General features: G+C 40.4%; 1 protein-coding gene and 1 long non-coding RNA gene across 2 annotated transcripts in view; one reads left to right on the top strand and one right to left on the bottom strand.

The window, feature by feature from the left end:
* Positions 1-25,743, bottom strand: part of cep112 (centrosomal protein 112) — a 192,486-nt gene that overhangs the window by 56,618 nt on the left and 110,125 nt on the right. The window contains exons 21-22 of the mRNA XM_088338786.1: positions 16,790-16,852; positions 2,787-2,936 (exon numbers count right to left, since the gene is read on the bottom strand). Of these exons, the coding sequence (XP_088194912.1) occupies positions 2,787-2,936; positions 16,790-16,852 (213 nt within the window). The remainder of the gene's footprint in view (positions 1-2,786; positions 2,937-16,789; positions 16,853-25,743) is intronic.
* LOC148374620 (uncharacterized) lies at positions 887-23,997 on the top strand. The gene is made up of 3 exons (XR_015850777.1): positions 887-1,035; positions 21,765-21,859; positions 23,736-23,997. It is a non-coding gene; the product is annotated as an uncharacterized LOC148374620 (long non-coding RNA).

The following is a 25,743-nucleotide window of genomic DNA, read 5'->3' as shown; positions in this document are numbered from 1 at the left end:
CAGATAAATAGAAATCCCGCCTAAACCATTTCTGCTTCGCTAGGCTCTGCTTCTTGTAATCCGTTCGTTTCACCACATTATTTCCATTTACAGATAAACGGACTCGTAAAATTATTCCCAATATGAGGGTCTATTCATGCTAGTTTTATTTACTTGCCATAGTCAAAACTCACAAAGTAAAACCCGTTATTTTATTTACAATTATTATACAGCCCTGCTCGTTGCGTTAGAAATAAATGTATCAATTAAATTGGACTCTGAGAAAAGTCAGTAGAGCGCGGGTGCTCCGGGGATTATGATCAGGTGTGAGAAACAACGGAGGGGGCGTCAGGGAGAAGGCGATACTGCGGCTGCTGGTCCAGCCTACTGCTATGCCGAGGCTAAAAACTCTCTAAACTAAAGCCACCTCTGTGGACCCTGTATCACACCAACATCAGATCTTTTACCAATGAAACAGATGAGCTGAAGCAAATACTGGTGAAAATATTCCACATTCAGGACAGTTACAATGTAATCTAGGTGGGGACATGGCACGCAGCCAGTCAGCTGCTCTCTAAATCGCTTTCTAACACGAAAGGAGAAGCCCTCCAATTTTATTTTACCTTTGTATAATGAAAATGAAATTATTTAAACAAATGCAATTATGTGTTGTGTGTTATCACTATTAGACCTACAGTTTGTATTTTTGGTAAAGTTTTATTCTCTCAGTCGGTAAGACGTCATTTTAAGTTTGACCGTTGGGGGCTTTTATGAAGGTGCGACGCGACTACATAAGGATTTTCAATTTTCATCAACCTTGATAATCGAGGGATCTCTGTACAACCGAACATAAACTACAGCTGCAGCAGATTGTTTGCTTTCATTATCACAGAGAGCGGCACGCGGCGGCGGCAAAACAGGGCATGTGCCGAGCCATGTTCCAACGACGGTACAATGGGCAGCGTTACATTATGTAAGCTGTCACTTCAACTGGAGGATGTAGAAAGAAGACCTTGCCTTTGACGAGCATGGCAGGAATGGGCCTGGATCAAAAAGGTGCGTGAGAGCACAATGTGCTGAGCATACGTGTGGGCGCGTGCCAGGGAATGCTACTGAACGGCATCACAGACAAGGGCACTAACTCAAAGCTATGTTTGCTCAAAGGGCTTGAGGGACAGAAAGAGTGTGTGGATGGAGAAGGCCCACGTAAGACAAGACTTTTGTGGGTGTGTGGCGTACATCCCCGTTTGTGTGTGGCAGGCTAGAGAAAGATGGGAAACGCTGCTGCAGGGAGAGAGAACAGCGGCGCTGATCAAAGCCCGAGCGGGTGACACCATGGGCGGAGTGCCATTGTTTATTCACAAGCCACCTTCTCCCTTTTGGCAAGATGAGGGAGGCGTGTGCGCTTCTGCATGCGTGTGTGTGTATAGCAACACAGTTTCAAGAGTTCGGTGATGCATTCTTGGGAAGACAGCATTCAAAAGTGTGTGTTGTGATAAGAGAAATCTGCGTGTGGGTTGCTGTGTGTCTGTCCTCACCTTTCACTTGGCAAGGCTAATGTGGGTTAGGGTTGTGTCACATTTGGCAGATGCACAGTATAGCGAGAGAGAAACTCACTAAGCGTATTCTCTAACACACAGTCTATTTGCTCCGCCAATATAATTAAAAATACAGTGGACCTTCGACAATAGAGGTACCAGAGATACGAGAAATATGAGATATGAAATGTCTTTTGAGCAAAAATCCTGCCCAACATGCTAGCGATTGGAATTACGGCTTTTTTGAAAACTTTTTTATTTCGATCTGTCTCACTCTTTCGTCTCCCAAATGTTTCTTCAGATTTTTTTGTTGTTTAATCATATATTACCAAAGATAGTAAAAAATTCCGCACGGATAAAACGAATTTTAAAAATGTGTAATCTACTATATTATAATATCCTTTATTGTTTCAATATAAGGTGACCTTTTACCTCATTTAAGAGATTTTTATACAAAGCAAATACCATAGGGTGAAACCACTCACATTGATCAGTCACGAGTGCCTTTGAGAGAGAAAGAAAAAGAAAAAGAAAAAGAGAGATAAAAGGGGTTGAAAGAGGGAGAAAGCAAGGGAAAGGGAAAGAAATAGAAATACAAAACAAAATTCGGGAGAAGGACATAGAGGGAATATGAAAAAGAGAGCAAAAGAGAAACAAAGAGAGAAAGAGACGGGAACGGATTAATTGGTTTTCTATTATGTCATATGGGGAAAATTTGCAAAAATTAGAGACTTTCTTGACCAAATTACATTTCTGAACAGGGTTTATGATGTATTAAAAAGAAAAACTGGGTTTTGTGGTGGTAAAAAGCTGTAGGGTTGAGATTGGGTAAAGGGGGCTTTTGGAGGGTGGGGTGTATGGGGGCTGGCTGCCAAGGCCTGAAAGGATATCTCCCAATCTTTTAAGAGAAGTCTTACAGAACTGCCCCTTCTTTACACTACAAGGCAGCTGCAACCACAGGCAGACAAGGTTTGTGTTTGAGTACATATCCCTTCATCCCAGACACAACAAGTCTTTATTTAGCGCGCCACACCCAATCAACTGCTACTGTGTTCCTGCCGCCTTTCACTTGGCACAGGCGGAGAGAAGAAGAAGCAAGGAACAACAAGACTAAATAGCATATTGAGTTGGGGTATGCAATCAAAACAATGGGAATTTGTCATGGGCTCGTTTCTGAATGAAGCCAGGATGCATGAACGTTTTGCTTTTGATGAATCCAATACAGGTTGCAAGTTCAATGATCAGCCTTTCTTTCTTTGTTGCACTGACCTTTGTGGCCTGGTCAGCCTGAAAGGTTAGAGTTTTTCTTTCTTGCGCCCAACATTTGTTGGCCTCCTCTTGTTGATTCTTCATTGCCTGCTGCAGACCTACTGCTTCCTCTTTTGAACTGCAGAGTGAGTGTTGTAGCTCAGCAATGTTCTAAAAAAGACAGAATGATACAAAACGTTTTGGTGGCAATGCAGTCTCTGAATGTGTAGACATTGTGTACTATTACTCGATTAATCAGTCCAATGCACTGCAAATGTGACTTCATGGGTAAATGAAATTTGCATCATCCTGTGGCCTATGCAGAATTTGTGAGCGCTGATTTTTTTTTCAAATGTACACGGGTTCATGAAGAAAGGAAAAAAAAACATTTTTACTTACCTACTCAAAAATGACAATGAAAATCAATTTTCATTTTCATTACAATTATGGTTGTTAAGTTAAATTAAAAGGCACCAAATTATTGTTGCGATCTCATCAATTGTTGAACATGAACAAGCGTGGCGTACACACACATGTGTGGGGCGGCAAGGATCTAGACATGCCAGGAAACTTGATTTAAGAGTGTCTGATTCCAATAGTGATTGAAATCGCGGGGACTTAAAACCCATCAGAATGTGTAACAAGATATGCGATAACGCTACGGGCCAACAAAGTGGAAAATCTGCTGACGGAGGCAGATTTACAAACAGAGGCTTAGATGAGGATCATGTTGGAACGGAAACTTGTTGGCATTAAGTCAAAACGTCTATCCTATACCTCGAACAGACTTAAAAACATTCATAACGCTGCGGATAAGGAACCTCTTTCGATCTTGTTTCAGGCCATTATAACTATGGTGAATGGCTAATTTTATAGCTTTCTCAAATATTTTTTATTCCGCCGCTCATTTAGGATTAAGAGAGACTTGAGCTTCAGTAACTTAAAATAGTGAAATTAGCACGGGATTAAACATCTTTCGGGTTATATTTCAGAACTGCTTAAATGAGCATCCTGCATAGACAGGGACATTGTTTGAGTCATTTTTAGTAAATGCTTCAATACTACTTAACTTGGTGGTTGCTATGGTATCTGACGGAATTGCATTTGCTTGTCATCTTTCTTTGATTAAAGAGAACTTCAGCAACTGCTCAATGACTCTGATGATACCATAGGAGAAATGTAGCATGTTTTATAGATAACCTCTCTCTCTTGTCTCTCAGATGTATAAATTAATAACTTTGGTTGTGTTTAACTATCCTTAAATACTGAATTAAGTACCTTCAAACCTTCTGTTTTTCCTCCTGTCATAAATTATATGAATACCGTCGGCAAAAACAAACTAATTCATCATCTAGAAGAGCAACTCAAATTATTTCAGACATAACCACAGTGTTTTGTACTTAGAGAGCACGCATTGTGGAAAAGAGCAGTTCTCCGTTTTTTCCTGTGCCTCGCACTGGAGAAGGGTTTGGTGACCGAGCTCCAAAACATGCCTTCGGCCCCACACTGTTTTCACCCAAAAGTGCCCTGGCACAAATGCTGCCAAATGCAAAATGTGGACTTTAGCAGGATTAACACAGGTGCAACATCCAATTTTCAGTATTAGACATACACAGGCACATAATATTTTCTGACTGTCAGCCAGACAACACTTTGACTTTGTTTCTGCTAAAGTTGAACCTTTTTGCATTAAACGGCATAATTTGACCATGCATTGGTTATCTCACTCTTTACAGTTTTGTTGCAAAAGAGAAACCAATGCTACTGAATCTAACTTTGACCATATTATAATTAAATTAAGGCAAGACGTTTTAATTAATAAACTTGCAAAATTACCTACACTTAGTGCTAGGGGTGTGTATGTGGTTTTCACATGTTTATTTCTTTCCTATTGTTTACTTGTATGTGTTTAGAGGGGGGAAACATACTCTTCCTCCCCCAATAAACTCTAGATAGATAGATAGATAGATATAGATATAGATAGATAGATACTTTATTCATCCCCGTAGGGAAATTCACACTTCCAGCAGTCCAATTACTTTAACTCCGACACTATGAATATGTTTAAAGGGTTAGCAATTTCTATACTGCCTTTTTATCGGGATTGCCAGCATGCTATATGATGCTAAATGTGAGAAATATAATGCAATTATTATTATCATTCTTGGAGGTGAAATATTCAACCAAAATGTTATTAATTCATGCTATATACTGTAAGTGAATAAATAAATCGCCTTAACAATAACTAGCCCATCAGCCATTCAAAATACTGTAAGAAAAGGGGCAGAGTCAGCACTGCAGGGTTCGATGACAACCGTGCACTCACCCCCACCCTTATTGCGAGCAACATTCAGATTCAGATTCAGATTCAGATCTACTTTATTGTCATTCTAGTACACGTGTATACAGAACGAAATGTCGATACATCTGACCCGATTGTCCCGATTGTGAAAACGTCTGAGCCTCTGCCGCAAAATGTTTCTTTACTAAACTAGTTATGAAAATACATTCCACGTGTGTACTGTATTTAGTGAATGGTCACCGACAATCAAGGCTTTCCTACAGAGTAAAGAGGATAGGAAAAAAATGAATGAGAAAAAAAAGGGGAAAACACAACTTCCTTTTTGAAGTGCAAAGCCACTTTGTCTCGGTGTATTTTGCAGTGAACAGGGACTGCTTCTGCTTGAATATCTCCTCGTCAAAATTAAAATTCTATTTAGGCCACCGCGCCAGGGTAAGGCAAAGATGAGAGAGAAAAGCGCAAAGGACAGAGGTAGCGAGATGGGAGGATGGAGGAGAAGTTCCCTGCTTTGGGCCTGACAGATAATTGTTTACTGTGTTCAAACTAGAAGACCAGCCTTGCTGGAATTTGCACGGTGTGTGGGAGAACAGCAAACATGAGGAAGATTAGTCTTTTTAGTTGTTGTCAGAGGGATCACAGCATGAGCCCCTACAAAGGCCTCATTATTATGCTAATGCATCATTTTCAGATTTAATAATGACTTAGCAATATGAAGTCCTTGCAGCTTAGGGGCAGCGTTTTAGCTGGGAAAATCACACATCATTATTTTCACACATCATAATTTTCTTTCTAGGACTGTAGTTAATTTTTGTTTTTCATACGAGTATCACAGTGCTGAGGAGTTATTTTCTTTCAAATAATTAAAAGGATTACTCTACATTGTGTTAACCTTCATTTGTTGGAATGAATACAATGAAAACTCTGCTGAGACTTAATGAGAGTTGTTTTTTGTTTAATTGCTCTGTTACCCCCAGAACATTGGTTGTGTTCTATGTCAATGTATTTCATCTAGTGTGCCAGGGCCAAGTGCCATGATACCTTGTTTAGTGTGCTGTGAGATATTGCCTAATTATATATATATATATATATATATATATATATATATATATATATATATATAAAAAAAAGAATGTCTATGTTTTGTAACTATGCTTTCTTCCTGGGATCAGTCAAGTAATTGTAACATTCTATTTCAGTTGGTGGTAGATTACAATTTCCTAATACGTATTATCTGCCCATGAAGGGAAGTATATTTAAAAAACTTATTTGCTTCAAAGAAGCTGTTTAAGCTCGCACCGAATTTTTTTTTTCGCAAAACAAAGTAAAAATATTGCACATAATTCTGCCATTTTTATCAACATTTTCTGCTGTATTTAGTACTGAGTTTCTTATTTTGCTATCAGACTAGCAAAGCTGAATCTGAATTTTACTTTAAAGGAGATGTAATGAATTTGGAACTTTGTTAATCTCTGCCGCCATTTCCTGGCTCATGTCATCATTGCAGCATCAGTCAGCTCATTCATGATGCGCGTGCAATTACATACATGTCTTAAATAAACTCTTGCTTTTTCATCTTTCATGGGGTTTGGGTTGGCGTTTAGTTTCTACTTGAAGCTGGCCTTTTCTCACTTTCACCATTTTCATGCTACACTAACAAATAAAAAACAAACAAGTACCCGCGGGGATGAGCAAGACATCACTCTCCAGCACTCCCCCCAACCCCAAGTCCTGGATCCTAATGTGTTCCGTCCCGAACATCTCTGCTAAAGGTAAGATAAAAGCAGATGGGTACAGTGTAAAAAATAAAAAAAATCACAGGGCCTCCGTAAACTCAGTTGGGTATTTTCACTACAAACTTAATAGAGAAAGGATTCTAATTTCAACTTTTTAAGGTAACCTCAAACGACACACACCATTTCTAGAAAACAGAAGACAGCGTGGAGTAAAAACATGTGTTTCGGTGGCACAATTTAAGTATTATTTTTATTATTTTCCTGTAAAATATATATAAAAATGTAGTGAAACTTGAAAAAACATTTTAAAACATAATAAAAACCAAAATTACAGCAAAACTGTTAACCAAAAAGAAGAACCTGTATAACTTCCTTTGCCACAGTGACCACAAATGAAGAAAAACTCAATACAGTCAGTTTAGTAAAAATAATTCTTAAAGCCCCAATGTGTAATATTCGACCACTACATGGCACTGTGTTGTCTGGCGCGAGTGAGGGCCAGTGCCTTTGAGCACAGGGTGGCGGCATCCTACTGGACGAACATGGTGGGGTCGGACCTAAATGAGGATTCCACTGAGTATAAGAAATACACATTTCTAGACCCATTATTTTTTTTTTTATAAAACAAAATATTGGTATAATAGTTTCTTGTATTTGTGTATTGTATTCAAATCAATGTTTGAGTAATTTACCAAATTATTTTTGCACCACTAGGAGGCCCTTCAAAATTATTTTTTTAAGGTATTCAACGGATGGTGTGCCTCGAAGTTTTTTATAAGGAAAAAAAGAGAGCCTTGGCTCAAATACTTTGGGAAGCACTGTTATTTGTCCCTTTGTTTTGGTTTTCTGGAATTGGTTGGGTTTGGGGTCATACATGTTCTCTCGTCTCTGTCTTGAAACATTTGTATTTATTCCACCTATCTTTTTGTGTTTGCCCACCAGCTCCGTTGACCTTGTGTGGGGTCGCTAGTTTTATTTTGCGTTTTGTTTGACATTTTTTTTCATGTTTTTGTTCATCAAACCATTTATTTTTTTAGGTAACTTCTGCTTCCCTGTTCATGCTTACTATAATATGGACCCAGTCCCTATCTATCTATCTATCTATCTATCTAACATTGTCTCAAATTTTGTTCAAGAGATTTGTTAAGCTTTTTAAGTAAAAGGCAGCAAAATAACTGCAGCTCCCCCCAAAAAATATATCATTGGGAAGGTCAAAATAACGATTGTTAAGAAATGAGATGAATTTTATAGACAGCAACACGATACACTTGAAAATGTTAGAATTTTTTAGAGAGTAGTCGACATATTATTGCTAGAATATCCATCAAGAGTGTATTTTTTGCCTTTTTTATAAGGGGTGGCTAGTAAAAATGGTAAAAATAAATACTATAACCAGTAACGTGGAGTCAAGGGAAGGCAGGTTAGGCTGTGCTTCACCTGACATAATTGAAATATCAAATCAAAACTATATTAAATTGCTGTATAGTTCTTTAGCATTTTTCTTCAAAATGTTTGGATCTTGTCTTTCAAAATCGCTGAATATTCACATTATATGTTGAATATTAATACAATTAGTACCGGTATGTAACATATTACTGTGATGATCATCTGTAATTCTCAAGCCTCATGGTAGAAGGCAATAGTGAGAACCAAGGATTTTAATTTGGCGCACACCTCGGCCCCAAGCAATAGAACTATTGAAAGTATCAGCAAGCTAACAGCAGGTCAAGCCAACTTGTATTTTCTTTTATTGTAGCTCGGCCTTTTTTTTCATAATGGATTACCTATCTTTTGATGCTTTTATTATTTAAAGGTAAGACAATTAAATGCATTTTTTATGCAACAATTAAATTATTGCTTTCTTGCTAAGCCAATAAATGATGAATACGATGTAGGTTAATTTATTTGTAAATGTGACTGTGCCTCACCAGACAAGAACCTCACTGCCTATAACTGCACATTTTGTCAGTTTTTTGCCAAAAGAGTTAAACAAGCAAGTGAATAGTTAAGCTGTCAGGCTCATTACAAAGCAGAAAAATGTGTAAAAACGCCAAACTTTAGATAGATAGATAGATACTTTATTCATCCCCGAAGGGAAATTCACATTTCCACCAGCATCCCTTCGCTGAGAACAATGAAACAAAAATAATACAATATACAAATACCCAGTGTGACGTGCAAATGCCCACTGTAGCGTGTTATATAGAATAACTAAATAGTGCTACACAGAATACATATTGCAATAAGATTCGGTAATATGCAATGTAGGTGGTGTGGTTTACTGTGGGCTTTTACTCTGCCGGGTAGAGTTAAAGAGCCTCATGGCATGAGGAAGAAAAGATCTCTTCAGTCTGTCCGTAGTACAAGACAGTGACAGCAGTCTGTCGCTGAAACTGCTCTTCTGTCTGGAGATAATGCTGTGTAGTGGATGCAATGGATTGTCCATGATTGACCGCAGCTTTTCCAGTGCCCGTCTCTCAGCTACTGTTGTCAGGCTGTCCAGCTCTGTGCCCACAACAGAGCTCGCTTTCCTCGCCAGTTTATTGAGACGAGAGGCATCCTTCTTCTTGACGCTGCCTCCCCAACACGCTGTCGCATAGAAGAGGGCGCTTGCCACAACTGTCTCATAGAATATTTTCAGGAGCTTTTTGCAGATTTTGAAGGAGGCCAGCCTTCTGAGGAAGTAAAGTCGGCTTTACCCTTTCCTACATAGAGCTTCTGTGTTGGCAGTCCAGTCCAGTTTGTTGTCCAGCTGCACACCCAGGTATTTGTAGGTCTGGACAAATTCTACACATTCTCCTTTGATGGTTACAGGAACCGGGTGAGTTCTAGTTCTCCTGAAGTCCACCACCATCTCCCTGGTCTTGGTGGTGTTCAGGTGCAGGTGGTTTGCGTCGTTCCATCGGACAAAGTCCTGAATCAATTTCCTGTACTCCTTCTCCTGCCCATTTCTGATACATCCCACGATCGCAGTGTCGTCGGCAAACTTTTGCACATGGCAGGACTCAGAGTTGTACTTGAAGTCCGATGTATATAGAGTGAATAGGAACGGAGAGAGCACGGTCCCCTGCGGAGATCCTGTGCTGCTAACCACAGTGTCCGATGCACAGCCCCCCTGTTTCACATACTGGGGTCTGCCTGTCAGGTAGTCAGTAATCCATTCTACAAGGTGTGAGCTAACTCCCATCTCTGTCAGTTTCCTACACAGTGGCAGAGACTGTATGGTATTGAAGGCACTGGAGAAGTCCAAAAATGTAATCCTCACAGCCCCCTTAGCCCTATCCAGGTGAGAGAGGGATCGGTGTAACATGTATACTATAGCATCCTCCACTCCCACCTTCTCCTGGTAAGCAAATTGCAGTGGGTCGATGGCGTGACGGACCTGTAGCCTCAGGTGGTGCAGCAGCAACCGCTCCATGGTTTTCATCACATGTGATGTCAGGGCGACCGGCCTGAAGTCGTTGAGTTCCTCAGGTCTTGATTTCTTTGGGACTGGGATGATGCAGGATGTTTTCCACAGCTGAGGGACCCTCCCCTGTTCAAGGCTTAGGTTGAAGATGCGCTGTAGAGGGTCTCCCAGCTCAGATGCACAGGCTTTCAGCAGTCGGGGGGATACTCCATCTGGACCAGCTGCCTTGCTGGTTCGCAGCCTTCTCAGCTCTCCACACACCTGGACTGCAGTTATTTTTAGTGGGTGGATGTCTTCCATGCTAGTGTCCAGAGGGGGAGGGGAAGGACAGCTGCAGTACTCAGGGGTGAGGATGAGGCGGAGTGGTCAAACCTGTTGAAAAAGTTGTTCAACTGGTTGACTCGCCCCACATCTACATCCACAGCCACACCCTGCTTGGTGCTGCAGCCAGTAATTGTTTTCATCCCTTCCCACACCTCCTTCATGTTGTTGTTCTGCAGCTTTTTCTCCAACTTCCTACTGTACTGCTCCTTCCCTTTCCGGAGCTGGACTTTGAGCTCCTTCTGTACTCGTTTTAGCTCCTGCTGATCACCGTTTTTAAAGGCCCTCTTCTTTTGGTTCAGAAGGCACTTGATGTCGCTCGTGATCCAGGGCTTGTTGTTGGCATAGCAGCGTACAGTCTTTATAGGAACAACATTGTCCATGCAGAAGTTAATGTAGTCAGTAGTGCAGTTTGCCATCTCCTCAATGTCCCCACTGCTGGACCCTAGCAGGACATCCCAGTCCGTACGTCCAAAGCAGTCTCTCAGAGCCTGCTCTGCCTCGGTGGACCATTTTCTAAAAGAGCGTGTGGTTGTTGGTAGCCTCCCCACTTTTGGTTTGTACTGTGGTTTAAGCAGAATGAGGTTGTGGTCTCCTTTTCCAAGGGCAGGCAGTGGTTTTGCACTGTATGCATTTTTGATATTTGCATACAGAAGGTCAATAGTCCTATTTCCCCTGGTCTTGCAGTCCACATACTGGATGAAAGAGGGCAGTGTCTTATCAAGAGTCGCGTGGTTGAAGTCCCCAGAGATTAACATTGCAGCTTCCGGGTGTTGTGTTTGTAGCTTTGCCACCGCGGAGTGGATGACGTCACACGCTACTTCCGCATCAGCGCGCGGTGGGATGTAAACAATGACAGCAATGGCGTGTCAGAACTCTCTGGGCATGTAATAGGGACGCAGACTTACGGCCAAAAGTTCGACATCACGGCAGCAGATAGAAAGCTTTGTTTTTACATGCCCGGGGTTACACCACCTTGTGTTCACGTAGATAGCCAGTCCCCCTCCTTTGCGCTTCCCACTGACTTTTGTGCCTCTGTCAGCCCGAACAGCGCAGAAGCCGGTTAGCGCGATGTTAGCGTCCGGGATGCTAGACGTGAGCCACGTTTCCGTAAAGCAAAGCAAGCTGCACTCCCTGTATGCTTTGATGTCTTTCACAAGCACAGCCAGTTCGTCGATCTTATTTGGTAGGGAGTTGACATTCCCCATGATTATGGACGGTACCTTGGGCTTATATCGCCACTTCGTCGCTAGCCGCTTAGCCTTTACCTTAGCACCGGTTCTGCACCCCCGGTAGGGTCGCCTTGCCCCGTTAGGTAAAAGGGGGACCGCGCCGGCTCGAGAACTCTTCAGGTCGAGGAGTTGATTTCTTGAATATACGCATTTTCGCGCGTTAAAACCCATATCCATAGGATAGAAAGTAATCCAAAGTGCTACAAGTATTGCAAGGCAGCCACTGAAAAAGTAAGCAAAAAACCAAAAACGATAAATCACAAAAGTAGAGAAAATAACACGGGAGCTGCTGGAGTGGCTGCCATTCGCGACGGCGCCGGAAGTAGTTTGATTCAATCACACTTCACATCTTCTGTTTGGCTGTGGCTGCATCGGCTCGCTACAGTTTAACTGTACGAGTCAGGTGTATCGGTCAGGTGCATGGTTACAAAGAATGACAATAAAAGTAAATTCTATTCTATTCTTCTATTCTAGAACAGTGGTTATAAACTGGTTTTGACATCAGGACCCACCATTTCAACCTTTATGACAAGCTGCGGGCCAAAACGAGAAAAAAATGGCCTCTTCTCATAGTCATTGAAAGACATGATTGTGCACTCTAAAGAGAATATATTCACCTTTTTAATACAAAAAACAAAAAACAAAACAACCATCAAACCAAAATAACTTTAAGAATCGTCTCATGGTGTATGAAAGACCTTTTAAAACTGCTCAAAAATAGCCACAAACTAAAAACAATTGAAAATATTATTAAAACGTGTACATAAATAACATGAATTAAAAAATCATAAAAAAATTATGCCAATAATAATAAAAAAAAAAATTCAAACAATTTACTGTACCTTCCAGCAGTGCCTAGATGGCACGTTTACTCCATTTTTATATTCCGCAATTTCGACTTGATCTTTGTGTCAATTTTTTCCACTTTTTCCCCCCCTTATCACAAATTTTCTTGGGATCCATTTTAATGGGCAGTAAAAGGAAAAAAGACCAGGAAAATAACAAAACAAAATGTGGTCCCTCTCGAACACAATTGAAATAGTGCCGATTGACTGGACTGGAAGAAGAGATTAAGCAGGGCATTGTTGCCATCTACTGTTCAGGAGTGCAATCGACCCTCTGTGTATTTTTCTTTTTAGAACTGTTTTGCTTGCGACACCCTTAAAAGGGTTCTGTGACCCACTTTTGACGACCGACACACTGAAGAGAAACACTGGTTCAGAACATATGCCTAAACTATGAATACTTTTCTCATTGCAGTTTGTGTGTATGAGAGACTAAATGCTATTCAATCTAAATTCTACACTACCTAAAGTATATCACACAAAACAACACAGGCCATTCAATGTTGTTTTTAATTTTTTAATAACGTGAACATTTGGAGGTGGAATAAAAATTGCCATTTGCTTATTTATGCCATTAAAGTCAAATGTGAGCATTGTTGGAGTTGCTTACCAATTGGTGCTATGGAGGATATAAATGAGTGCTATTTGCATAGCCAACTTGAACCCTAACCTTACTGTACAAGAATAAGATGTATACACTTGCACGCTATCTGTTGCTGTGCACCTCCCGTGGCCAACACCCTCTGCCTTCCTCCCTTGATAGATGGTCAAGGATAAAACTAATGATCTCCCACCAGTATCACATCTACGACCCACTGGAGCCTCATCATTAAGAAAGCAGAGGAGAGAGAGCTGGAGCAGTTCACGGGTCACCCGCTCGCACTACGATGCTGCACGGGAGAGATACTAATTAGGGCCCGTTTGCAGTTGTTGGACAAAAGCAGAGTGGTACTGCCAGAAACAGGGCCGTGGGTGTGATCGCTAGCGTAAATGTGCCCTTAATGGAGCTCCCTCCGGAGAATGTATGGCCGTGGTATGCTTTTAATTGGGCTGTTAGGCATGCGGCAGAGCGCAGGAGCGATGCCCCCTGTCAGACAAGTAGGGGTTAACAACCGGGGTTAGCCTTTGTGCTTCAAAGGGCTCTTGTTTACATTTGACTGTGGCACTCCCCAAGGGGCCATGCAAACACGGGAACCTCTATGCGGCGTTTACCTTCGTAAAACAACGTATTTCCAGCTTGTGACTATCACATATTTTCAGTTGTTTGCAAAGAAAAACACTTACTCCACAACGTTATGCACTGTACACTCAAGTAGAAACTGGACAACACCACCTGAGTAAACATTTGCTAGAAACTAAGCTAAACAAGAGTTTTGAAGAATCAGTGACGTTTTAGCGAAATATAATAACTTAGTCACAAGAACAAGTTATGCCATGCAAGTCGACCACCCTTGAAATCCCTTGGCAGAGCCGTGTACACAGTTCTTAGTGTACAGGAGACTCAGGAGGTACAGCGCTCGTCTTGGGCTCAAGAGGTCGCAGATTCGATTCCCTGCGCCTGCGTGTTATATGTCGAAGCGTCTCTGGGCAAGTAACTGAATCCCCAATGACCCCGATAGCAGGTAGTTGCCTTGCATGGCTGACGCTGCTAGGGAAAAGTGTGAAGCACATTGTAAAGCGCTTTGGGAGGTCATCATTGACTTGAAAAGCGCTATATAAATGCAGACCATTTACATTTACCGCATCCCGCATGAAAAAGACCATCTGATTTAGATTTTTTAACAGCTATTGATTGCTTCTGCAAAATAACATAAAATAACCAAAATAACTTGTTTGTTTGGACATAAAGAGAGCTTTTTCCCCATTTTATAATAATAATAATAATAATAATAATTTCCTTGTATTGTCATTCTGTGTAACAATGTACACAGAACGAAATGTCGATTGCACCTGACCCGTTGTAGCGAGCCGATGCAGCCGCAGCCAACAGAGGGCGCCGCATGGATCCATCCATTATCTGCACCCCTTATCTTCAGTGGGGTCGCGGGGGCGCTGGAGCCCATCCGAGCTATCTTCGGGCAGTGGGCAGGGGACACCCTGAACTGGTTGCCAGCCAGTCGCAGGGCACACAGGGACGGACAATTCGCTCGCTCATTCACACCCAGAGACAATTTGGACTGGCCAATTAACCTAAAATGCATGTTTTTGGAATGTGGGAGAAAATTGGAGTGCCCAGAGGGAACCAACGCAAGCACGGGGAGAACATGTAAACTCCACACAGGAGGCACAGGAGGTTCGATCTCATGACCTCAGAACTGTGCCGCACATGCGCTTACCATTGCGCCGCCGTGCTGCTTTGTATATATATATATATATATATATATATATATATATATATATATATATATATATATATACTGGACTGTCTCAGAAAATTAGAATAATGTGATAAAGTTCTTTATTTTCTGTAATGCAATTAAAAAAACAAAAATGTCATACATTCTGGATTCATTACACATCAACTGAACTATTTCAAGCCTTTTATTATTTTAATATTGCTGATTTTGGCTTACAGCTGAAAAAAACTCAAAAATCCTATCTCAAAATATTAGAATACTTCCTCAGACCAAGTAAAAAAATTATTTTATAACAGCAAAACTAAATCAAACATTTGAAAATGTCCATTGATGCACTCAGTACTTGGTTGGGAATCCTTTTGCACGGATTACTGCATCAATCCGGCGTGGCATGGAGGCAATCAGCCTGTGGCATTGCTGACGTGTTATTGATGCCCAGGATGCTTCGATAGCGGCCTTCAGCTCATTTGCATTTGTAGGTCTGGTGTCTTTCATCTTCTTCTTAACTATACCCCACAAATTCTCGATGGGGTTCAGGTCAGGGGAATTAGCAGGCCAATCAAGGACAGTGATGCCATGGTCAGTGCACCAGTTACTGGTGGTTTTGGCACTGTGGGCAGGTGCCAGATCATGCTGGAAAATGAAATCCTCATCTCCATAGAGCTTTTCAGCAGATGGAAGCATGTAGTGCTCTAAAATCTCTTGGTACACAGTTGCATTTACTCTGGACTTGATGAAACACAGTGGACCAACACCAGCAGCTGACATGGCTCCCCAAACCATTGCTGACTGTGGGAACTTCACACTGGATTTCAAGCAACTTGGATTTTGCTCCTCTCCAGCCTTTCTCCAGACTCTGGCGCCTTGACTTCCAAATGAAATGCAAAACTTGCTTTCGTCTGAAAAGAGGACTTTGGACCACTCTGCAACTGTCCAGTGCTTCTTCTCCATAGCCCAAATCAGACGCTTCTTCCGTTGTCTTGAGTTCAGAAGTGGCTTGACCATGGGAATACGGCTATTGTAGCCCATTTCCCGGACACGTCTGTGAACTGTGGCTTTTGATACCTGGACTCCAGCTTCAGCCCACTGTCTTTGAAGCTCCCCCAAATTCTGGAAGCGGCTCTTCTTCACAATTTTGTTAAGGCTGCGGTCATCTCTCTTGGTTGTGCAGCGTTTCCGGCCACATTTTTCCCTTCCAACAGACTTTTTGTGGATATGCTTTGAAACTGCACTCTGTGAACAGCCTGCTCTTTGAGAAATTTCTTTTTGTGTCTTACCCTCCTGATGGAGGGTATCAATGATGGTCCTCTGGACAGCAGACAGATCAGCAGTCTTCCCCATACTTGTGATTTAGTTTACTGAACCAAGCTGAGTGTTTTTAAGGCTCAGGAAACCTCGCAAGGTGTTTCGAGTTAATTAGACGATTCAGGTGATTAGTTGAATAGCCTACTTGTATACTTTTTCATGATATTCTAATATTTTGAGATAAGATTTTTGAGTTTTCTTAAGCTGTAAGCCAAATTCAGCAATATTAAAATAATAAAAGGCTTGAAATAGTTCAGTTGATGTGTAATGAATCCAGAATGTATGACATTTTTGTTTTTTTAATTGCATTACAGAAAATAAAGAACTTTATCACAATATTCTAATTTTCTGAGACAGTCCAGTATATATATATATATATATATATATATATATATATATATATATATATATATATATATATATACATATATATTACATTAAATTTCCAAATTTCCAAATTGTATCTTACAAGGACAATGTGTGTGCTTTGAACGTCATTTTGGTGTGTAAAAGCCATTACCTGGGCAGACCTGGCGAGTGTCTGACTGTACTCTTTTTCAATATGCTTCAATTTGTTGTTGGTCTGCAAAGAGAGAGGAAAGTATAATGTATCAGACAGTGTTGTCATACATCTTTTAAAACACCACACCATAAAAATATTTAAAGGATCATGAATTAGATTGTAAACTACTTTAAATGCATATCTACTTTTAGATATTGTTTATAATCCAAAATACAACCAACATTTTTTAAGCCTTCGAAAAAACGTTGTTCATTTCAAGTCAAAAAAATCCCGAGCTCATTTGACTGGCCACTCCAAGATCTGATGACAAGCCAATTTGTGGAAAAGAACAAAAGAGATCTTCCAGTCAAAGCGATCATGGTTACATATGATGGCGAAATCTAGAGAAATGGTAATGGAAATCCATCAAAAAAGTTATTATACAATTACATTTCCAAGGCTATCCACAGTAAGTGCGGTGTCATGCACAAAGACTACTGGAAAAACTTAAGAAACCACCCAGGAACTAATATCCCCCAATCATAATGAGAGCCACAAAAGAACCCAAGATAACACCCAAAGAACCTTAGGACTCCCTTGCCTCAGTTAAAGTCAGTTGTCACGAGTCAAACCTACATAAATTGAGCAAATATGGAATGAGTTCCAGACCATAATGATATCTGAAAATAACGAATAGTGATTCCTCTCACATATGACAAAAGCCACAAAATTCTCTTTTATGGAAAAAATACTGGGCCAGAAGGGATGAGCGTAATTAAAAACAACGCAGCAGTTTGATGAAAACAACTGCCTGGCAGACGTGAGGGTCCCACATGTTGATGGTTTGATTGACTATATCAGGACCAGGACAATGGAAAGCTGAATCATAGGGTAGTACAATATGGGGACATTCATGCTTCCAAATTCAAATAAAATGAAAAGCGCTGTATACAAATAATTAAAGAAACAAACAATAAAACAACCCCTCAGACATACATTTAAATAAACACGGAACAATTGTGAAGATACAGTGCATCCGGAAAGTATTCACAGCGCTTCACTTTTTCCACATTTTATTATGTTACAGCCTCATTTCAAATTGTATTAATTTAATCTCTTATTTTAAAATTCTACACAAAATACTCCATTATGACAATGTGAAAAGTTTTTTTTTTTTTACTTTTTCTGAATTTATTAAAAATAGAAAACTAAGAAATCACATTTACATAAGTATTCACAGCCTTTGCTTAATACTTTGTTGATCCACCTTTGGCAGCAAATACAGTACAGCCAAGTCTTATTGAATATGATCCCACAAGTTTAGCACACCTATCTTTAGGCAGTTTTGCCCATTCTTCTTTGCAATAAGTCTCAAGCTCAATCAGGTTGGATGGGAGACGTTTGTGCACAGCCATTTTCAGATCTCTCCAGAGATGTTCGATCGGATTCAAGTCTGGACTCTGGCTGGGCCACTCCAGGACATTCACGGAGTGGTTCTGAAGCCAATCTTTTGAGATCTTGGCTGTGTGATTTGGGTCATTGTCCTGCTGAAAAATAAACCTTCGCCCCAGCCTGAGGTCAAGAGCACTCTGGAGCAGGTTTTCATCCAGGATATCTCTATATATTGCTGCATTCATTTTTCCTTCTATCCTGACTAGTCTGCCAGTTCCTGCTGCTAAAAAACATCGCCACAGCATGATGCTGCCACCACCATGCTTCACTGTAGGGATGGTATTGGCCTGGTGATGAGCGGTGCCTGGTTTCCTCCAAACATGGCGCCTGGCATTCACACCAAAGAGTTCAATCTTTGTCTCATCAGACCAGAGAATTTTGTTTCTCATGGTCTGAGAGTCATTCAGGTGCTTTTTGGCAAATTCCAGACGGGCTTCCATGTGCCTTTTACTAAGGAGTGGCTTTCGTCTGGCCACTCTACCATACAGGCCTGATTGGTGGATCGCTGCAGAGATGGTTGTCCTTCTGGAAGGCTCTTCTCTCTCCACAGAGGAACGCTGGAGCTCTGACAGAGTGACCATCGGGTTCTTGGTCACCTCCCTGACTAAGCCCCTTCTTCCCCGATCGCTCAGTCTAGAAGGCCGGCCAGCTCTAGGAAGAGTCTTGGTGGTTCGAAATGTCTTCCATTTACGAATAATGGAGGCCTTCAAAGCAGGAGAAATATCCTTCCCCAGATTTGTGTCTCGCAGGTCTACAGACAGTTCTTTTGACTTCATGCTTGGTGTTTGTGCTCTGACATGCACACTCAACTGTGGGACTTTATGTAGACAGGTGTGTGCCTTTCCAAATCATGTCCAATCAACTGAATTTACTGCAGGTGGACTCCAATTAAGCTGTAGAAAATCTCAATGATGATCAGTGGAAAAAAGATGCACCTGAGCTCAATTTTGAGCTTCATGGCAAAGGCTGTGAATACTTATGTAAATGTGATTTCTTAGTTTTCTATTTTCAATAAATTCAAAAAAACAAACAAAAAAAAACCTTTCACATTGTCATAATTGAGTATTTTGTGTATAATCTTGAGATAAGAGATTAAATTAATACAATTTGGAATGAGGCTGTAACATAACAAAATGTGGAAAAAGTGAAGCGCTGTGAATACTTTCCGGATGCGCTGTAAAACATGGCAGGGTACAGATCCACCATTTAATGAAAGACCCGATGGAAGGCTGATTGGAGGAAGGGAAAACACACAAATATGACCACATTACATTTTTTTGATACTGCATTTTGTAATAACTAGCATTTACTTTGCGAAAGCTGATACAGGGGTCCCTCTACATACACGATTACTTCAGTTTCCAGATAAAGCAGGAATCTGGAACTTCTCAAATATTAAATACATTTTTCCCGATAAAAAATAACTGAAACTGAATTTTTCCGATCCCAGCCTCCCTAAATCATCAAAGTTAACACTAACTAGCTCTAAAAAAAATCTGATCTGATTTAAATCCGATCACAAAAAATACAAATATATAGTAATTCAACAAAAAATACAGTAATAAGATAAATGAGATTATATTACCTACATAAAATAAAAGGTTATTATATTACTGAGTGAGAGTGAGGGAGAGAGGTGCAGGAGGAGTGAGGGAGCACAAAAGTGTTGATGATAACGACTTACTGTACACCTATATCTAATATTTGGGGTAACATACATTTCTACTGCTTTTAATTTTACCCAAAAGTATATTACAGCCTTCACATAGTTGCTAGCAAGGCTATGTTTATAACTGCATTGGAAATTTCCAAGATACAAATCATTTTCTCTGTGGCTCAAACAAGCCATGTTTTTTCTGAAATTTGGAAAGATCAGGTACACTTTGAGGCGCTCCACCACGTAATTTTCCCCAAAGTGGCCTTCACTAATCACTCCTTAAATCTAAAACTGTTGCACTGATGTTGCATTTTGTGTTTGCTGTTGTTGTTGTAGTTTTTAAGTACAAACGGACATAGCCAACAACGTTAAGTCGAGCCACGGTGGGGCACGGGGAGAGATGGGTGTTATTGTGTTTTAGTTGTTCTTTGCGTATGCACATTTTGAAAAAGGAACAATATATGTTAAATTGTAAATGCTCATCCTGATATAATAAAAAAAAAACATCCTATAGAGCACATTGTAGATGTTTTGGGACGTTTTTTGTAACCGTGGTGGAAAAATTTTCTGTGTCATAGGTTAGATATTGCTTAATAAAAAGAGAAAAGAGACCATATGACGACCGTCATCAAAAAGCCACAAAAATGCGATGTAAGGCGATTAAAAAAACAAGAACACAAATGCGCAGGATCAGGGCTGTATGGCGGGAAACACACGTGCTAAATGGGACGAGTTGATACTGGAGGTGAGTGGTCTCGAGCACTCGGCTCTCCATTGGTAGCATCTAGACATTTTTGGAACTTTGATTTGATAGAGTAGCCTGTACAGTGCTGTGAAATAATATTTGCTGATCTCCTTTGTGATTTAACAAGGAGGAGCAATTACTTTTTCACATAGAGCCAGATATGTCCAGATTTTTTTTTTGCCTTAATAAATGAAATCAACATTTCAAAACTGCATTTATATATTTTGTTGGGTTGTCTCTGTGTGAGACCAAAACTGGTTTGATAATCTGAAACCTTTGTGATTGATAAATGCGCAAAAAACACAGACACCAGGAAGGGGTTATGTACTTTTTCATGGCACTGTATTTGGCATTTGACCCTGTATCGGTCCGTCGTGGTGAAGAGGAAGCTGAGCCGAAAGGCGAAGCTCTCGATCTCCCGGCCAATCTACGTTCCTACCCTCACCTATGGCCATGAACTGTGGGTTATGACAGAAAGAACACAATCGCGGACAAGAGTGGCTGAAATGAGTTTCCTCCGCAGGGTGTCTGGGTTCTCCCTTAGAGTTAAGGTGAGAAGCTCAGTCATCCATGCGGGCTTTGTGTAGAGCCCGTGCTCCTCCGCATTGAGAGGAGCCAGTTGAGGTGGCTCGGGCATTTGAAAAGGACGCCTCCCTCGGGAGGTGTTCTGGGCATGTTGGGATTTTAGGTGTGCTTTAGAGCCTGGAAAATGCAGTAATTGTTACGTACATGTACCATCCCTCTACCACCCAAATAGAAGAGGCCTTTTCTTTTTCACAGCGCTTCATTATAAAGGAAACACACTACATATAAACTTCCCGTAACCTTGGGTACCCCTGCTACAAGCCCCTGTACTCCCTCTAGAAGAGCCCTGCAGCCTCTTGGCAGCGGGCCACAAGATAGTGACTGTGCATGGTGCACATTTATTTGATCTTATGCCAAAAATGCATCACTTAACAACAAGCCTGAGAGGAGAAGTCGGCGGGAAATTAAAACCGAGCTGCCAATTAGCTACAGGGAACAAACACAGACAATCACCCATAGCAGGGAGACAACATTCAAGTGAAGACAAACGGAGCCTGTTGTCAGGAGTTCATCGAGTGGCGCTCGCATCTTTTGTTTTCTCTTTTGTCTACCAGACGGGAAGCCGACCAGCTAAGAGGCAGACATTGCGAGTGTCGGATAGCAACAGTGGCTCCTGGCCACCGACACAATTTCCAACAGAGGCTCACCGGTGAGTGGATTGAGATAATCGAGTTGCCTTCTAGATGGTAATGGCTCCTCGTTTGCCTGGTGAAGTGGTTTATCTCGAGTGTTGTAAATCTTTTGAGCTACGTTCGAGAACAAGATCACTGGAAACACATCCAGGGTTCATACATCTTTTCCATGACCAAATCCAAGCACTATTAAGGACTTTCAATGTAATTTTTTTTAATTTCTCCAGTACCCTTAAAAAGTGTATCATGTATTTTACAGATCCACAAACATATCCCCGATTTAATTGTGCGTTTTCCAGTCAAGACATATGATTTTCAGATCATGAGTAAATCGCAAATATATTTGTGGATCCGACCAATATGCATGCAAATATTTTTGAGCCAAATTTCTCCCCAAATAGGTGTTTGTTAAAATGTCGGTAATGTGTAACTTATTTTTTTCATTGCAGGAAATTCTTCCCGTCTCAATTTTTACCACTGGAAAACACTACCTTATTTTTTGCATGGCCCATAACAAATGTCGATAATTGATACGTAATCTTTTCATAGTGTCTTGTTTGGGTGTAGTATGCACCTGTCCTCTTGGGTGTGACCTGTAGGGGGTGATGACACTTCATAGGAAAGTGCCGTACAAACTAAATCAGCTGCCGTTAATCATGAGGGAGCAGAAGCAAAGCCTCCAGAGAGCAGTCTCTCAGTGTAGTTTTTAAGCAGACTTGTTGAGAAACATGGCAACAATTTCAAGCATTCTACCAAATACCCAAGCACATTTCCACCCTTGAAAAAACAATTTGGAATGAGGCTGTTATAATTCCAGAATAACGTGCCAATTTTGTCCTCATTGTACCTTTGTGGGTGTACAACAAAAATAGAACTACCAAAATACAACAAAGAAACTGCAACACTAGATATCAAATTTGTGGCTAAAAACAAGCCCCTCCTGTATTATTTTACTTTAATTCTGAAAAAAATACCATAATACAATACTACAAAAATATTACTACAGTAATGCTAAATACAAAATAAAACTACAGAAAAATTACCCCAGAAATATTAAAAAAAATAAATACAACTACAGAAATTAGAAAAATACTAAAGAAAGAAGAAAATAAATACCACTGTAGAAATACTACACATCTTCTACAGAAACAATACTAAGATACCTCTACAGTAATACAAAAATTACAATAATACTACAAAAATACTACAGAACTAAAACAATAATCTGACTGCGGAAGTACTACAAAAATAAATACAAAACTACCAGTAAATATAAAATGGAGTGCTAAATTATTATTTTGCTTTAAATAGGATCATTTCAAAACTATATCGACTCAAAATAAATTTAACATGTCTGTATGTATGTATATTTAATCATAAATGAAAACAATAGATCTGTCTCCTGGATCGGCCCCTTGGCCAAATTTTTTATAACCATTGTGGCCCCCGTCTCGAAATAGTTGCCCACCCCTGTATTAACCCAGTTCGAATTGAAGGCTTGCAAGGGCCACTTTATTAAAAATCTAAAAAACCGTTACATTTTCAAACAGCAAGACTTGTCTCAATTACTAGGATTGAGCCTGAATCTTATGGGAGGATTTTCAAGAGGAGAGCTTACATTGTGGCCCATCATGGTGTAAGATTTGCCCGATCCAGTTTGTCTGGACGTGACCACGCAAACGTAGAAACCTTCAAATGCAGATTTTGAGACTTGTTGTACCAGATCGCTGAATAAATACAATTGCTTCTACAAACAAAGACATCAATCCACAATGAAATGTAGTCCTCATCAGACACCATTTTTGAGTAAATAGGCAAGATTACAACTTGGGGCACCAACTCTCCGGACTTAAATCAAGATCAATTTCCAACTTCATCCTTTTGCCCTGACAGCCGGCGACAGACAGAGCGACAACTCCAATTGACAAATCCCTTGTATGTCATTGAACGCACCGCCGGCTACAATCAACAAAGCAAACCTCTGGGCTGAGAACACTTCCTGACAAACACTGCTGTCCCGCTTGCAGAGGACACACCTGTCACCGCAGGAACACAGAGTCATCACAAAGAATACGGGGGCCCGTTTGTCTTCTTTTGCCAGGGCCCTGAGTGGCAGCCCTCGTCCCTTGGGGGGCCCCATTGCAAGCTGATGAGAGAGGAGAGGACAAAGGAAGAGAAATGAAAGCTTATGAAGAAGAGGAGCAGGAGTGTGTGTGTGTGTGTGTGAAGGGGAGGGGGGTTCTCCTTAAAACCTTCCTTATAGTTGACGCCTTTATTGTCATAAACATTGTATCAGCTATTATTAGTTTTTTTTTCAAATGTATTATCTGTTTCGATTCTATATGTTCTAATAGATCTGGCTGTAATTTCTCCCAGAAAGATAATCGAGAATGTCATCAAATATTCTGTTATCAGACAGAAGTGGATGTTTGTAAAAAGGCAACCATCAATTGTGACTTGATTCAGCATTTAAGTGCATTCATGGAGGCTGACTGAATGAAAATGTCATTAATAGCAAAAAATTATAGCTTTTAAACTAAGTCATTACTGTCAAAATTACAGTTACCTAGGGCCTTTTATAAGAAAATACTGTGAAATAAAACTAATTGTGTAGCTGGTAGGAAACACACATTTACTCCTTTTGCCCAAAATCCAAGGATAAAAGCTTCTATTAACATGGTTGATATGTATCTTCCTTTTCTTGTTACTTGGGCTTCTAATGAAGTCACTATTAAAGGGACAGTGTGTAAATATTAGCCTCTCTAGTGGTTAAACAACTTCATTCTATTATATAAACAGTTGTGAGCTATGCATTAAGAATAGTCCTAATCATTCCGGTCTAAACAAATTAACATCCAAATCCCAGGATTTATAGAATCACGGTTTGAGTAATCCTACACAAAAGCACACGTGCACACCACTGGGAATCACATCACCTTAATCATGTACAACACAAGCTATTTCTTGTAGCATTTAAATATAAATATACCTGAGTTAGTCGTTCAAATGTGTCACACTATACATAATAATGCAAACATTTAAAAATAAGATAAGCTCGGGGGCATCAGAGTGATATGACGCATGTGGTTGTGGTTTTACTTTATTCCAGAATTAAAATTGTGTAATTAAGAAACAGTCTGTTACAAATACACTCCAAATGCCAACCCAAACCCCCAAAAAGTTGGAAAGGGAAGAGTTTATTCGAGCGGTTCTAAGAATTTCAAATACTTGCACGCGCAACAAAAGGAGCTGCAATGATAATTTCAGCCAAAAGATGGTGACAGCAAGTAGAATATTTTGAAGTTACAAACCCCACCTTTCACAGTACAACAGCATTATGCTTGAAAAAAATCAGAGGATATGCGTCATTTAACACTCACACATTAAGTAGAATGCGTGACAGTTCCAGTTTTTTTCACATTTTGGGGAGCATATTTTCATTCAGACGTCAAACTTTCAAGTATCGCAGTAAAAGTAGTAAAAAATAGTTTATATAGTGCGTTAACTTTCTAAAAATAGTACAGTCATACAATATGTGGAACTGCTTGCTTCACACAGGTAAGCATACTCAAAGTCTGTTTAAAGCAAAAGCCAACAGTGTTTGCTACTAACACATTCTCTTTACCAACAGTCACCCGTGGGAATACAGCTGGAAAAAATGACACAACATTATGCATTATACACCTAAAACCGCCCCTGGAAACACACGACAAGCCCAGACTGTGGACAAGAACTGATGAAGACGAACAAGCTCCGTGCTCGGAACACAAATTCATGGAAATAGGTTGGGAGAAAAATGGAAAGTCGAACCGTTTAAACGTAACGTGTTCGTGCGTGCCAGTTCTTTCAAAGAATCTACTTGCGCCTCGCCAAAGGCATTTTTGAAGGGCTGAAGGCACCG

This window comes from Urocampus carinirostris, chromosome 1 (genome assembly GCF_059441175.1).
Source record: "Urocampus carinirostris isolate Australia breed hairy pipefish chromosome 1, RoL_Ucar_1.0, whole genome shotgun sequence".
Taxonomy (NCBI): Eukaryota; Metazoa; Chordata; class Actinopteri; order Syngnathiformes; family Syngnathidae; genus Urocampus; species Urocampus carinirostris.
The sequence above is the reverse complement of the archived record's forward strand: the minus strand, read 5'-3'. Positions and strand labels throughout refer to the sequence as shown.